Source organism: Trichogramma pretiosum, unplaced genomic scaffold, assembly GCF_000599845.2.
Source record: "Trichogramma pretiosum strain Unisexual culture from Peru unplaced genomic scaffold, Tpre_2.0 scaffold11, whole genome shotgun sequence".
In the NCBI taxonomy this organism is placed as follows: domain Eukaryota; kingdom Metazoa; phylum Arthropoda; class Insecta; order Hymenoptera; family Trichogrammatidae; genus Trichogramma; species Trichogramma pretiosum.
The window spans coordinates 1,569,762-1,584,248 of NW_019641702.1; the positions used below are offsets into that span (position 1 = coordinate 1,569,762).

At 41.2% G+C, this 14,487-nt stretch overlaps 1 protein-coding gene across 1 annotated transcript in view; it reads right to left on the reverse strand.

Annotated features, from left to right (window-relative positions):
• The window catches only part of LOC106653854, a 72,970-nt gene extending 58,627 nt beyond the window's left edge, over positions 1 to 14,343 (reverse strand). Inside the window, exons 1-2 of the mRNA XM_014373448.2 lie at positions 14,217 to 14,343; positions 9,665 to 10,001 (exon numbers count right to left, since the gene is read on the reverse strand). Of these exons, the coding sequence (XP_014228934.1) occupies positions 9,665 to 9,794 (130 nt within the window). The 5' untranslated portion in view covers positions 9,795 to 10,001; positions 14,217 to 14,343. The remainder of the gene's footprint in view (positions 1 to 9,664; positions 10,002 to 14,216) is intronic.
• Positions 14,344 to 14,487: the final 144 nt, after the last annotated feature.

Consider the following 14,487-nt stretch of genomic DNA (forward strand, 5'->3'; position numbering starts at 1 on the left):
CGGTAGAAGCAGCACTACTAGGAGTAGCCGTCAACGTGTTTTGCGAGAAGTACTCGAGCTTCGTAAGATCGAGCCATTCATACCCAAGAGGCTTCTCTACCTCCGCAACCCAGCCCTTCTCTCTTTAAATCTCCATGGGCTTTTATATTTTATATACGACGATATATACGTTTTTACTCGTTGCGCGCCTGCACTCAGGAGTAATATATATGGGCTATGTATACGGCGTATGATATACATCGCGATATCTCGCTGCGCGCGGCGCTCCATGCGTCTACGTCGCTTCCTGTTGTGTATAACCTGCGAGGGTACTTTTATCAAGAATGTGTACGTGTGGCTCCTATACAAGGGCCCTTTTAAAAAGAACGGCTTGAAAACATTTTCTTGAGTATCGCTTGACCTTTTTTCCGAAGCTCTCTCTCGCATGCGATGCGGAGCTGCGTTCGCAAGTATGCGTGTGCGCGGAGCCCCGTTTCCCACACACATACTCGCGATCGAATATAATATACGCAAAGTCTTTAAAGGAAACTTCGTCCATACATGGCGGGTTAATATGCGAAGGCAGTATATGAAGGATTGTGTGCCTGTGTGTACGTGTATAAAATCTGCATTGTCAATGTATCCATACAACTCGATACGCCGAAGCGCTCGAACTTTGAAGCGCTTTTTGTTTATACATCCGCGTCTCGGTCTGACATGGCAAGAGAATTGAATTTTACTACATCGCGAGCTTATATCGAAAATCTATAAGAACGGAACATAATTGCATATTTATATTTTACGAACTCAATGGAGACAAAAATTAATGCTCGATCATTCTCGAAAGACTAGAATTCCACGTTATAGAAAATTAATAACTCGACTTTGGCATGTGTGTGTGTGTGTGTGTGTGTGTGTGTGTGTGTGTGTGTGCGGCGTAAATATAATATACGATGCTTAAACTTCTCACTGCGACTCGGGCTAAAACTAGATGATTATTTTTACCCGGCCGACTGTTTGAGTTCATTTCAAAGGCAAATATTCCTCTCGGAGGATAATTCTTTTTAAGCATGCAAATAGCGGAGTAATGAGCGCGCTGCAGCTAGCACACACACGCACACACACACACACAGAGCATCAAATACGCACTCATCGATGCGCAGCTTTAATAAGTACAAAATATGCATGCATAATATTCAAGGAGGGATGCGCCGTAAACAACAAGAATGCGAGCGCGCGCGAGCGCGAACGATGGAAGGGAATATTGAATATGCAATTGAGAGTGGCGGTGTATACGATGTATGCAATATACATATAACTGCATTGAGCGCGCGCGAGCTGCTGTACAGCTATATGGGAGATAAGTTCAAAGCTACCGCGCAGTTCGATGCTTTCGGTCGGAGCGGGCTAATTGAGTGCGCGCGATTGCGGTCTGGCTCTAATGAGAATCATAATCACTTACCCCTCTACGTATATACATTGTCTGTCTGTATATAATGTACATTATGTGTGTTTTGTTATGTACGCACGCGTATCTGGAGAGCAGCCTCCCTATACCTTCGCGCTGCAAGCACACAGTTGTATTAGAAAGTTTTGGGCGAGAGAGAGAGAGAGAGAGAGAGAGAGGAGCCTTCGGAAGGGAGGGAGTTTCCTCGAGCTGCCTGGAAGGAATTTCGAGAGACAGCATTCTTGTACTTCGGGGGGAGCTTGCACACGCGTCTTGCAGCGAGAGCGGCGCATTATAGCTTTCACCGCCTGAATCAGTTGGCAGGGCGGCTGCGGCGGAGAGTGCGGATGCACATCCTGCGCGCATTGTATACGTCTCCACGCACTCTCTCTGTCTGGCTGGCTAGCGCTGCACACACGCCCAATTAGCGCACGCTTCGGTAATTACGAATATTTGTGGTGCGCAGCTGCTCAAGGAATATCAGAATTATTAGATAATCGAGCCAGCGAGCAAGACTGATTTCGTGTTATGCGTAAAGCCTTGGCAACCAGCTCAGGACTGTATTGATTTACTTTTGATTTTTCAGGAATAGTTATTAATTTAAAATAAGGTAAATTCTACCAAATTAATATACTTGACTTTGTTACTTGCAGTTTTGCAGATAAAGGTGTACTCGCCATCTAGCGGTGGAAGCTTCAAGTGGTTTTCCATACTCAAAGTGATTGAAAACTGGTCCAATTTTTTTTTTGAAATAGTTCAATTGTCATTTTTTTAATTCATGATATAAAATTTTATCAAGAAAAATCGGCGGAAACGAACCAATTAAGGTTTCGAAAACATTTTGAATGGTATTCTTTTGGTTATTAGGCCGTAATTAATTGAAAACACTTCTACCACGGAAGTAATTTTTATAATTACGACTCATGAAACAATATTCAGTCATTCGAAGCGCAATACAAAAATCATCAATATCGAGCCGATGTATTAAAAGGCAAGAATCGTCATCATATATCATGGGACAGTGGAGTGCGATCAAAGAATTGAGGCGACAAGTGCATCGTAGCGCGAAAAAAGGCACATAGCGTGAATTTCAATTGACATGGTGTGTAGTGTAACACACAGCCGCAGACGCAATAAATATACAGCTGGTAAATGTGAAAAAGCTGTCACAGCCAAAGATGACAATGTCTCTGGTCAGCGAAAAAAACATCATATCACTACGTTGCTCCCTCCCTCCCTCCCTCCTTTTCATTCCCTGGCTCATGCACCCTTGACCAGTATGAGTATAGGCCGGTGTGCGTCACACGGGGGCTATATTGCCGTCCAGCCCAGCTGCACACTATACGCATATAGAACGCCAGTGATGTACTAGAGAGCAATGCTGGTAACAAAGCATGAAATCAATCAATCGTGAATCAGTCGGGCACTCGATCGTTCGGTGCCCTGCACACAGCGCAGTTAACAGTGGAACGAGTAAAAAACCTATATAAACGTAAAATTGTGCACGTTCAGGCACACACTCATACACACATACGCACGTACATATAATATGAGTTTTGCACGATATTTGGCGTCGAGCTCGTTGGCTTTATAAATTAGATTCTCGTACAAAATTGCGGATTCTCATATCGGATAAAGCAAATTTTGGGCGTCGTGTCGAAGAAGTTATTAGCTTCAAAAGCGAGATACGTATATAAGATGAGCGAGCTTATATAAATATATAGATAGCTTTGGCGCTGTAGCTCACCTATACATACGTAATATACGTGCAAGTCAATTTGAAGGTGCGGAGGACGAGGATGGGGAAAGCAAGGCGTGATGGATGGATGGCGACGTAGCTTATTGGCATTCTTCGACGTGACCAGCAACAGTCAACACGCGCAACACTCGAGCATCTATGAAAGCGCGCAAAAAAAAAACGCACATCGCAGTTATTGCATTTTCATGGACGTTTTTAAACCAATCAGACGCGTGGCGCGTTATACAGAGTGAATTGTTTCAAAAATTTGCATTGCCAGCGCAATAATTTCGGTTCAATTAAAAGGAAACATGATAGATATTTTCGTTCGATTGAGGAGCGAAAGCTAATATTAACGGTTGAAGTCTATATGGAGTAAAGTTTACATCAAACAAACACTTGCATACAGGTGAAAACGAGCGTTATGGTCGAGCTGCTTTTAGCGCGACACTTTCATGCATAAGTGACAGTCATCACGAGCTACGTTGCTTCTTTCATCAATGATGGCTGCGCAATCACTGAAATGCCGACTTTGGAAGCAGAAATAATAACCAGACTGTGAGCGTAAAGTAAGCACACTTAAACACGCGAGACCCTTGACTCGACCATGCATCTGTTAGTAATAAATGTCATTTTATCTCAACAGGTTTCTTCAAAATTGCAATAAATAATTTATATTTTCGTCACGATGAACTATTTTTGTTATTGCTGTGCAACATTAAACAGATGAAATCGAATGTTTTAGTGTTTCGAGGGGATTTTTTTTTTCTAAATTTATTGGCTCATTATTTAATTATTATTCTTTGATTTTCTCATATTAACATAGTTTTAAATGAATTCTGTAACTCGTTCGATTTTTAGTATTTAAAAATAAAAATATTCTGGAAAATTAGGGATTCTTGTAAATTTTTTCAAAATCTTAAAAAATAATCAAGACAGTTAATAAAAAGTTACACGGTAAAATTTTTTTATTTATTTTTAAGTACTTTTAATTGACGTTTCTACCAGAATGTTCAAGTAAGCGTTTCGTCGTGACCTTTTTTTTTAAAATTACAAAAGTAACTCTTAAGAACCTACGATTTTTATATGTAAATACTGAAATTGAAGAATTGTTACTGATCTTAAAATTCAAGTAAATATACTTAATGTTTACTTTACCATTAAGTGAATTTTCTATTAAAGATTTGAGTAATGCTGATAATTAATGAAATTTAATTGCAATAATTGCGTTAATACTGAACTATTATGTTCAGAATATAAAAAAATTTTATTCTCTGAAAACTAAGGCAAGCGTGTTGGAAAATCCTCTTAATTCAATTTTTTTTTCATGTACCTAGTTGTTCATAAATTACCGCTAGATGACGTATAACCAAGTTCTCAAAAACCAAAAAAGATAAGGCAAAGTTTATGCTTTAACTGCCATGGTCGTCTTTTGTATATCTGGATTCTTCGGAGACTTATTTCTTGTTGCCATTCGGTCTTTTGACCCTGGCAAATAAACTGTTCAAATCAAAAATCTCATTAAAATCAAAATATTTGTAATGAGACATTGTAACATACGAAGACTTCAATTTTATACAAAATCTCCCATAGATAGTGCATCAATATCTCGTCGGAGGCGTTTGAAATACGTATTTTTTGTGTTGAAGAATATATTTACAAATCACGTTTTGCGATGAAATTTCTTAGTTGCCATCTGCATTGGTAATGCAACGTGTGCGTGGATAAGGATTATGCTTCATAATTTATAATATTTATATCACCGATTTTTTCCACGTCTCGAATTGTTTTTTAATGCCAAGAGCTCAAATCGAGAAAAAAAAACGCAAATATAAAGCATTATAACGAATGTAAATCTCGCGCGACGGAGACGTCGAAGTAGGTCGCGATCGATGTCAACGCGTCGAATAAGAAAAAAAAAACTTGAGCGCGCAAAAGAAAGTAGCAGCATCTTACACTTTTTGTCGGGAGCCAGGATAATTTCCATAACGGCAGAAAAATGCAGTTAAAAAGAGCAGTGAGTCGCGCGCGCGAGTCGAGTCGAGCGAACGAGGCAGGCGTGTGCAACGCATCACTATTTACGACTTTTCGATTCGAAAATCTATGAGACGTAGCTTGCATCTTAGGAAACTGCCGTGCGGCGCCCGGCACTGGCAAGGCAAGCAAGTAGCAGATTTCTCTATGTATTTTGAAGAAGTAGCAGTAAGAAGCGGGTAATATTTATGAGAATTTCCATCAGTTTTTTTTTTCGTCTTATTCTCCCAGTCGCCGCCTGCTGGGATCTGTCGAAAATGCGCGCGACTTAGTGAGGTAGTCGCGACTGCAGCGTCCCGACTGTAAATGTATTCACGCACGTAGTATTTAAACGAATAAAATCATACTATCTCAACCGAGAGTAAAGCAGTTTTTTTTCTCGTATTTAAAATTAAGTATCTCGAACAAAAAAAAAAGCCCGCGCTCCAAAGGAATTTAGCTTCATTTCCAAGGCGTATTCATTACAATCATACGCCACGATGATATTCGCGTGGCTCGGGGTGCGCGCGGCGCGTACTTGTTCGATCGTAATTTCCTTTGCGGTAGTGAAAACTTAGACTCGTGGAAAGTTTAGTACTTTTAGGCAGCAACATCTGCAGTCCGAACAAAGAGAAATAATTCATATTTATTAAGTATATAGCACTAGTAAAATAATCATTGTACTGGGAGAGAGAGAGAGAGAGAGAGAGAATGTTAAAGTGTTACTCCGAGACCTGTGCGAGTACTTCTATATCTGTGAGCCGCGGCGCTGCACGCGTATACATATACGTCTAAACGTAGCGAACTTAGCGTATGGTAAAAGTTTCGTACTTAAGACTCCAGTACATTAGATGTAAGTACTTTCATTTTAATATATATACCTGCGCTAAGTAGAAGGTTTACCACACGATGTACATTACGCCAAAGTTTCGCGCCCAAACAAAACCAGCTCTATAGTCTGTCTGGAGATTCAATGAAAAAAAAGGAAATGAAAAAAATGCACGAGCTAACTGCAAAGCTTTTAGGATTCTCCATGCAAATTAATACATTTACAAAATTTTCATCAGCTCGTAGTTAATCGAGCCTATTGTGTTACTCGAGGAATTCTCTCGTGGAATAGATGCGCACGCAGCGTGTAAAGGTAATCAGGGAGCAGGTCATGTATAGAACTCATAGCGAGTCGAGGGATAATTTAGCCCAGTAGCGAAACTGATGGAACAAACACGAGACAGGCTCAGTGCACGAGAGCCAAGAGATTATATGGAGACGGCTAGAAAGGGAAGCTGCAGGCTGGCTGGGAGGGATATAGGGAGCTAAGAGCCACGCGCTAACCTAATGAAGCGTAATCTCGAGCAAACACAAGCAGCGAGGAGAGGAGAGGAGTGCGACGGAGGGTTAGTGGGTATACGGGACAGTTTGTGCAGGTTGAAGCTCTCTAGCAAATGTAAATACGACTTGCGAGGTATGGATACACTGCGGCCGTCGCCGCGCCAAGCTGCTTGAAATAGTTATACGCGCGGCGGCCGCATTGTGTGTATATACCTTATACTCCCATGGACGCGGTCGTCTCGCAGGCCCGGGAGCCGAAAATGAAATTACAAAAGACGCGGGGAGAGCTGATTTCGCCGCGCTCCGCAGACAACAAAGTTATCGCGTTAAACTCGCACACAGTTCGTATAATCTTGGCTCGCGAGCGTAGTTATAGCTAGAGCTAGCTTCGTCGGACGCGCAATAGTGCAGTAGCAGTAGCAGCTGCACCGAGCTATACTACTCACGCATACGGTTCATGGCGGACTATAAAGTAGCGCGCAACATTAGATCCATCTAGTGATTCCTCTATTTCAGCCTCCCGTGGTATATATATAGCACACATCTACGTATATATATAACGCTCACTTGGTCTTCTGGCAGGTTTCTCTCTCTCTCTCTCTCTCTCTCTCTCTCTCTCTTTCTCTTCGTTGCCTCTCTCTCTCGCTGGCCCATTTCTCCAGCTCGCATAAGTTGCGAACAATGAGGTTAGCGCTAACTCGATAGTTAGCTTCAGTACTTTTGCAGTCGGAGAGAAAGGACTAAAACGATTTTACTTGCTCGTACTCGGTATCGCAACTCGCTTTTCGATCCGCGCGTGTGTGTGTGCGAGCTCCCGCGCCAGTGTATGCGGTATCCGTACGGTGTACGCGGTGGCTTTCAAATCCTCTTTTACTTTTCTAAGTCCTTGCAGAATACGGCGAGTCCGCCTCGTCGCTACTTTATATATATGTGCACTAGCAACTGCGTACGTGTGTATATGTGTGTGTGTGTGTGTGTGTGTGTGTGTGTGTGTGAGTGCGAGGCTGCACTAAATGATGATACCAGCGGCATGTGTAGACTCCCACAAATGTACGCGCGTGCACGCAGGGCCTTTTGGCTTTGACTGTGCGGCAAGTTTCGCGCGAGCTTTCAGTTTGCGTGTGGGTGTATGTGTGTCTAGCTGCAAACTAGCTTTTTCCAATGTTCTGTCTAGATCCTCCTCACTTCTACCTATATTTTTATGCATCTGTAGGCGAGTTCTCACACAAACACACACACACACACACACACACACACTCGCGCGCTTACTTTTGCTAAAGCAGCAGAGAGAGAGAGTCAAGTTTCTCTCTGATAGTAAAGTCTTTTGTTCACGCGAAGGGATTTGTGCTTTTTGAGTAGCTCTTTCCTGCTGCGAGCGAGCGCGCGCGCGCGAACTTGCGCCCTCCGATCCTCCATATACTATATGTGTGTACCGACTCGAGCGCGCGCTCGTATGTATAATACGGGTTACTCTCGGAGCTTCTGTCTTTTACGACGCTGACGACGTTTTGGCGATAGTGTGCTGCTGCTGCTCGCGCGAGCTGGGGACACTGTTCACGGCACACACAGAGCCACAGGATGCAGACTTTTCTCGGAACTACGTATACGTATTTTTTTTTTTTTTTCGTTGCTGCAGTTCACGTTTCTTTTTCTTTCGCTGCGCGGCGCTTCCGCCGTCCCGACAGTATCTGCTTTTTAGATTTTTTGCCTCCACCCAATCCGAACGAGACTCCATGCCGGGCGAGAGAGAGAGAGAGAAAGATGGAAAGAGAGTGCGTCAGCATTGTTTTCGGGTACAAGTGGCAAAATGAGCCTGGCTCGCTCGCTACCCTATATCCAATATCCACTCCATATCGCGCGAGGGAGACCAGCTAAAATTGCCTTCTGACTGAATAGAGAGATTAAAGCTCTCCCTCTCGCTCCCTCCCTCCCTCTCATCTCCTCTCTCGACACGTATACGTAGATAAAGATGGTGACAAGGAAGCTCGAAGATGACTCGAATTGGCTCGAAAGGCGGTGGGGCACGGGCTGAATATGCGATGATTAGGGTGCCAGCGAGATGAGTATTAAATCTAATTGCCTATTAGAGTGCGGAGTGTGTCGGCGACATCGAGGCCCCCTCGCAACCGAACGAATGATTAGCCCTAATTTGCCAGTGCTTGATCCGTATAACTGTATACTAAAAAATGATGGAGTATAAGATAATATCAAAGTTGAACGCAACTTTTTATTGAATAATTAACAATAGTTTACGCGGACAATGCAATTATCACCGTGACTGAGAGTTTCGCGTGTTTTCGATAAGACCATTGTCAGTACCTATCTCTACGGTTTCACTGCAGTTTATAAGATCTCGATAAAATCTTTCAATGATGATAGAGACTTCTTTGCGAGTAACCCATTGTGAAAGCACGAAAAAAAGGCAGTAGAAAGGAGGAAATAGGTATACCGTACGCACACAAGCGCAGTGAGAGCTATAGATAAAGAAGGGAACGAAAGGGATGGAAGTATAGAGAAAGAAGTGACATTTGTCTCTGAAGTTCAGCAATGTTTGCCACCACACTTTCCATTTAAAAGTACCGCACTACGTCAAAGATGAGAATTTCAGCTCAATGTGTGGCTCTCTCCGCGCGTGTGTGCCTGTGTGTTCTGGAGAGGACCCTTTTATTCTCTTTCTGCGATGTGAGCAAAAGCTGCCGAGGATATACGGCAAAACTTTGTCCTTTGCTCTCTCGTCGCGCAAGGACCAGCCCTATATATTCGCGTTCGATGTGTGTGGTGCCCCTGGCCGATGGAAAATAATTTTCATAATGTAACTCTCTGTAGCATTGAAGCGCGCGGACGAGCTTTCTCGTGAATTTCGAGATAACGATGCGAAATTTAATTATCGCTTTATCGAACGCTTTGCATCTTTTTACGCTCGCTCGCTTGGGCGCGCGTGCTCGCGCCTCTCCACGGCTTGTTGGAAAGTCGAGCGAAAATACGCCGTTAACACGAGTCGTGAACTTTTGCAGATACCATGCGCCGCCGCCCCGCACTGGGCCGAACTGCACGCGGTTCGTCAAAACTTTTCATTGACACAATTAAAACAGTAATTTTTGACTATGCCCTCGCAAATTGTATTTCCAAAAAAAAAAAAAAAATGTGCGTGTACTCACTCGGAATTGCGGCCATGTCGGATTTCATCATCGCCTCCGGATTAGCAGAAGCGAAATATCTGCTTCGCTGTCCATCGGCCGTTGTCAGTAGATCCATACATGCCAAAATGGCGATGGTGCTCAATAACATATTGGCCGACTGGGTGTCTTGCGCTTAATTGCTCTGATGACTTGTCATGCTTTTGTTGGCATACAGGGATGATAAGCTTTCACTTTCATGCAGCACTTGTGGGACAACACTTGTAGTACACTGATCTCGATGATATCGTGGAGGAGATTATTCATAACAATGCATGTGTAGCATACTTTTAGAGTGGACCGTAGAACGTTGCAATCACTGCGTGTGATAAAAAAAATGAAATTCGTAAGTATTAACGTATTCGAGTTGTCATTTTATGTACCATTGCACCTAAGCGATATTGCTGTGGCAGAAAGTTATAAATACGCGCATTTACGAGCTCCTAAGCTATGGTACTCAAAAACGTCGAAAAGCACTTCAAAAATCGTAAAATGCGCTTAACGATCACTGGCAAACATTGTCTCGAGAGCTATAAAAATTCTGAGTTATTATTTTTTTCATTTTTTGTAATTGATAGCTACGGAAAAAATTCACTACGTTCTTCTTACTCGTATCTCATAACAAAAAATAATTTTAATATGTACACATGTGTGAATGATCGGAAATTTTATAGAGCACAGTATGCAACCACAATGCGTAAAATAAAAATGGAAGAATCTTCTACCTATGCCTTTATTATTATAAATTAATTTTAATTTAAAGATTACTTGAGCTAATTAAAGAAACGAGTGACAATAGTCGTCGTCACTTCAAAATTTAGTAAAAGCTCGAGTTTTAAAAAACTTTTATGATCGTTTTCGTTCGCACCAGGAAAAATGTCAACGAATGGGTGAACCGATACGTCGATTTCTGTGTGAATATCAAGCGTGACGTGCAAATGTACGACGATGCTGGTATGTGTACCAACTGACAAATTGATCTTGTGTACCGTAGCAAGGATACAACGTTCAGTTATTGCGCTGCGGAGCAGAAGATAGGTTTTTGTTGCATTGAATTTTTCACGCTTTTTTGTACTTTTGCCTTTTTGTCATTTCTCGTCGTATTTTCCGGGAGGCGTGAAGATGCGCGCGAAAAAAAATATATCGCCAAGTACTCTAGTAATTTTTAGGTCAACCGAGTGACAGTTCGGAGTAGTGCGAAAAAATCCTCATTTGATAAAAGATACTTCCGCGAGCATGAAAAATCTAAACTGTACGTTGATTACAGAAAGTGCTGCATTCTTTATGAGCAAATAAAATATATATTCGCTTCTTTTCCTTGTCCTCTTCTCCTCTCTCTCTCTCACTTCTAGCCAAGCCGTGAGTTAAACGTTTGGGAAACATAAATCGTTCCAGATTCCGGCGTCGCGTAATTAAGATGTTGGTCGCCGTGCTACTGCTACTACTACTAGTACTGAGCAACAGACAGTGCAGTATAGAACAAAACGACTGCTACTCGCACCCACGCACACAGCCACACACCGTTAGCCCAAGTAACCCAAATACTAGCCATATATAATTTAAAGAAGACAAATATAATTTGAGCCCTCGTGAATAAATGTGTGGGTATTCGTGTGTATTCAAGTCTTTTCTTCTTTCCTTAACTCGAGAATAAATTGAAAACGAAGCGAGGAAAAAGAAGGAGACGAGGAAAAGTGCACTGCACAGAGAGAATAGAAAAGACAGACCGCAACTGGCTCCATCATTTAGGAAAAAGGTTTACAAGTTTTCTCGGGTCTCAGCTGGCCAGACATTATCAACTTTTTCACTACCAAGGTTTCATCAACTATCGCATACGTCGTGTATTACATACGACTACGAAATAAGCGACTTAGTGAAGTATAAAAAATACGTCAGACAGGATATTTGTATGATTTCACTAGTTTCAAAGGCAAGAGCCCCGAACTTTTTTGACCGAGTCTCAGCTCGGCAACAATGCACTTTTTGCTCTTTGCAACGCAAGCTTATTTGCTTTGTACGCGGAACAAGTATCAGAACTTTTAGGAACTGCAGTAGCCTGCACAATCCAATGATCTTACAACGAATCGAAATTGCTTCGTGCTCGCGAGTACCAGGAAGATGGATACACACATGTGACTGGTAAAATAGAAAATTATTATCCCTCGCTCCCGTGTGCGCATTCGCATTATATTCCAGCAAAATGACCAAGAGATAACATGCAGTTGAGTGCGTTGAAGTTATATTATTATTTAGGAGAAGATTATTACGAGGCGCAAGTGGTTGCCATGCAAATCCGGAAAGCCCATAAGGTTCGCTTTACTACTTTTATGTTTCATACACTTGAACGTATACTTATTTAATATCTCGATATCGACAATTTTACCGCTTTAAACTCGCCTTAGCGGGCGCAAGTTTTGCCCAGCAAGTTTTTCCAACTTTTCGCGAGGTACGAGCGAACAATAAACTGAAACGAATGTGTTTACCAGAAAATGCGTACCGTGTATAGGCTTGCGAGACTGCCAAGTTAGTGTTTCACGAGCAACTTGTATAAAGGCTATGGGCATTATCAAACAATCAGATTTACAACTAGTGGATTTATAATTATTGACGCGATAAGCAACGCCGAGCCGCTGTTGACTTTACTCAAACAAAGTTTTCGGCTGAGTGTTATTTGCACGATAGCTTCAATTTTGTATCAAACGTTACCGTCATTAACAAAATTCATCAATGAGATTGATACGAAAACGAAGGAGAGCAAATTTGCCCACTGCATCAAAAAACGCAATTGGATGGCCCGTTATAAAAAAAAATTAAGTAAAATGCAGGATACAGCATATCGATAAAAGAGAATACTTAAATTTTTTATTCATTTTAATTTTTTTCTTTAGAATGAGCTTTCATTTAATTTATCATTTATGTTTTTTTAAAACGATCATGACATTATTACCAAGTAAAAAATTCAGGGCAGTTTAAGTATTTGAACAGTATCACATCCATGACATTTGAACCGTATCTCTTGCACGCGTATACTCATATAATATAGATAAATCCGTTCGAATGCCGTAAAATATGAGTAAGGGGATAAAGAAAAGTTCAGTCAACAATGACGGTGGCATCTACGGCCCGAGCTTTATCGATTTCAGTACGGCAGTGACGATAATAATGTAATTGATACGAATTTTCTTTCCTTGATAATGCGCGTATGTTTGCCGTCAGGTTGAAAATCGTAAAAAGAGGAATGGATATAATCGACTCATCCGAGCTTAGCACATTCAGCTCCAGCTTGCTATCTAACTGAGCATTATTTATCTGCGAGCCGAAAAAAAATTGCCTTTTAAACGTCTGCTTTTTTCGTCATAAACGTGAGCACGAAAATGCAAAATTGCTAATTAAAAAACTGCAACTGACTGCTTACTGTACATTTTGTTTCTGCGCTTTGTAGAATTTCTTTTAATAAGCTTGCTACCGGCGCTTTGCCGCCCGAAGACAGTGTGTAAATGTATATTTGTGTTTGTGAGTGTTGATTAAATGCGACAATTATGATTGAGATGCATACTTGTGTCTGTCTTTCTAGCCAAAGTACACGAACTTTAAAGTTAATAATTATTACGTGATTTAGTTTTTGACTGTACCGTGCAAATTCATAACTAACGATTAAGTGAACTTTTTTTCTCATATAAAAACATCATTTTACCTTTGGTGAATAAAAAAATGTAATTTTATGAAAAAAATCCGTTTGCTGTTATGTTGGAAGTATCACCACTGTGGTTTTTATTTATAATTGGAGATTTCGTTAGAAAAATGAAATTTATTAAAATTTAAGTCACGGCTGCAAATTGATATTTATGAATTCATACACAAAGCTGTTACTACAAGGGAATTTTTTCGTTTTATGTCTAGAGTAATTAACAATGTCTGATCAGTGAAGAGAGATTGAGTAATTTTATGGTGCCAACACGCGTGTAGCCAAACCTGTTTTAATTAATGGTCTCACTCGAAGCTTTTTTGCCGGATTATTGGAAAAAAGTTGGCGACAGAAAGCCCTCTTAGCTACCAGAAGGTAATAAAACTTCAATTTGTTTCATATCAAATGATCCCGATGTCTTATAATTATTGCAATCTGGATCTAAACGGTGTGCAATTAATACGTTTGTAATGCAATTGCATTACTTTCTTGAATTCACCGAGAACTTTCGTTCTGCTCTTTATTTCCTAATTTTAATCATGCGATTTATACTATTACTATATAATAGACCAATAATCTTGTTAAAATATTTTTTCAAAATTAAGCCAGATTCACCTTGAACTTTTTCAACTTTAAATCACATTTTTACATTATGCTAATACTTTTCTTTCGAACAATTTTAACTAAAGTTAAAACTAAATTAAGATAAGATTATCACTAGAGCCGTAAATAATTGAGACTCGTGCAATTTTAATTACTCAATCTTGCCACGGCAATTCGCCAAGTCATTAACAATTTTTCAAAAAAATCAAGTAAATAAAATTTCAAGTAACAAGCATGAGAACTAACCATCGTGTCGGTACACTCGCGTCATCGGGTATATTATGAGCGCAAAAAAACTCTCGAGTCTAAACACGCGCGCACTCCACGCGAGTTCTGTACGGGCAAAATGCACCGACGCGCCGTCCCTCCAGCAGATTCGCGATCGCACTGAGTCGCGCACACTGCGCGCACACCGGTGTCAGCTTGGTACGGTGCAGCAACCCCTTGGCAAAAGGTGCGCGCGCCGGCCCGTCCAACCCTTTCCTTCTCTCTCTCTCTCTCTCTCTCTCTCTCTCTC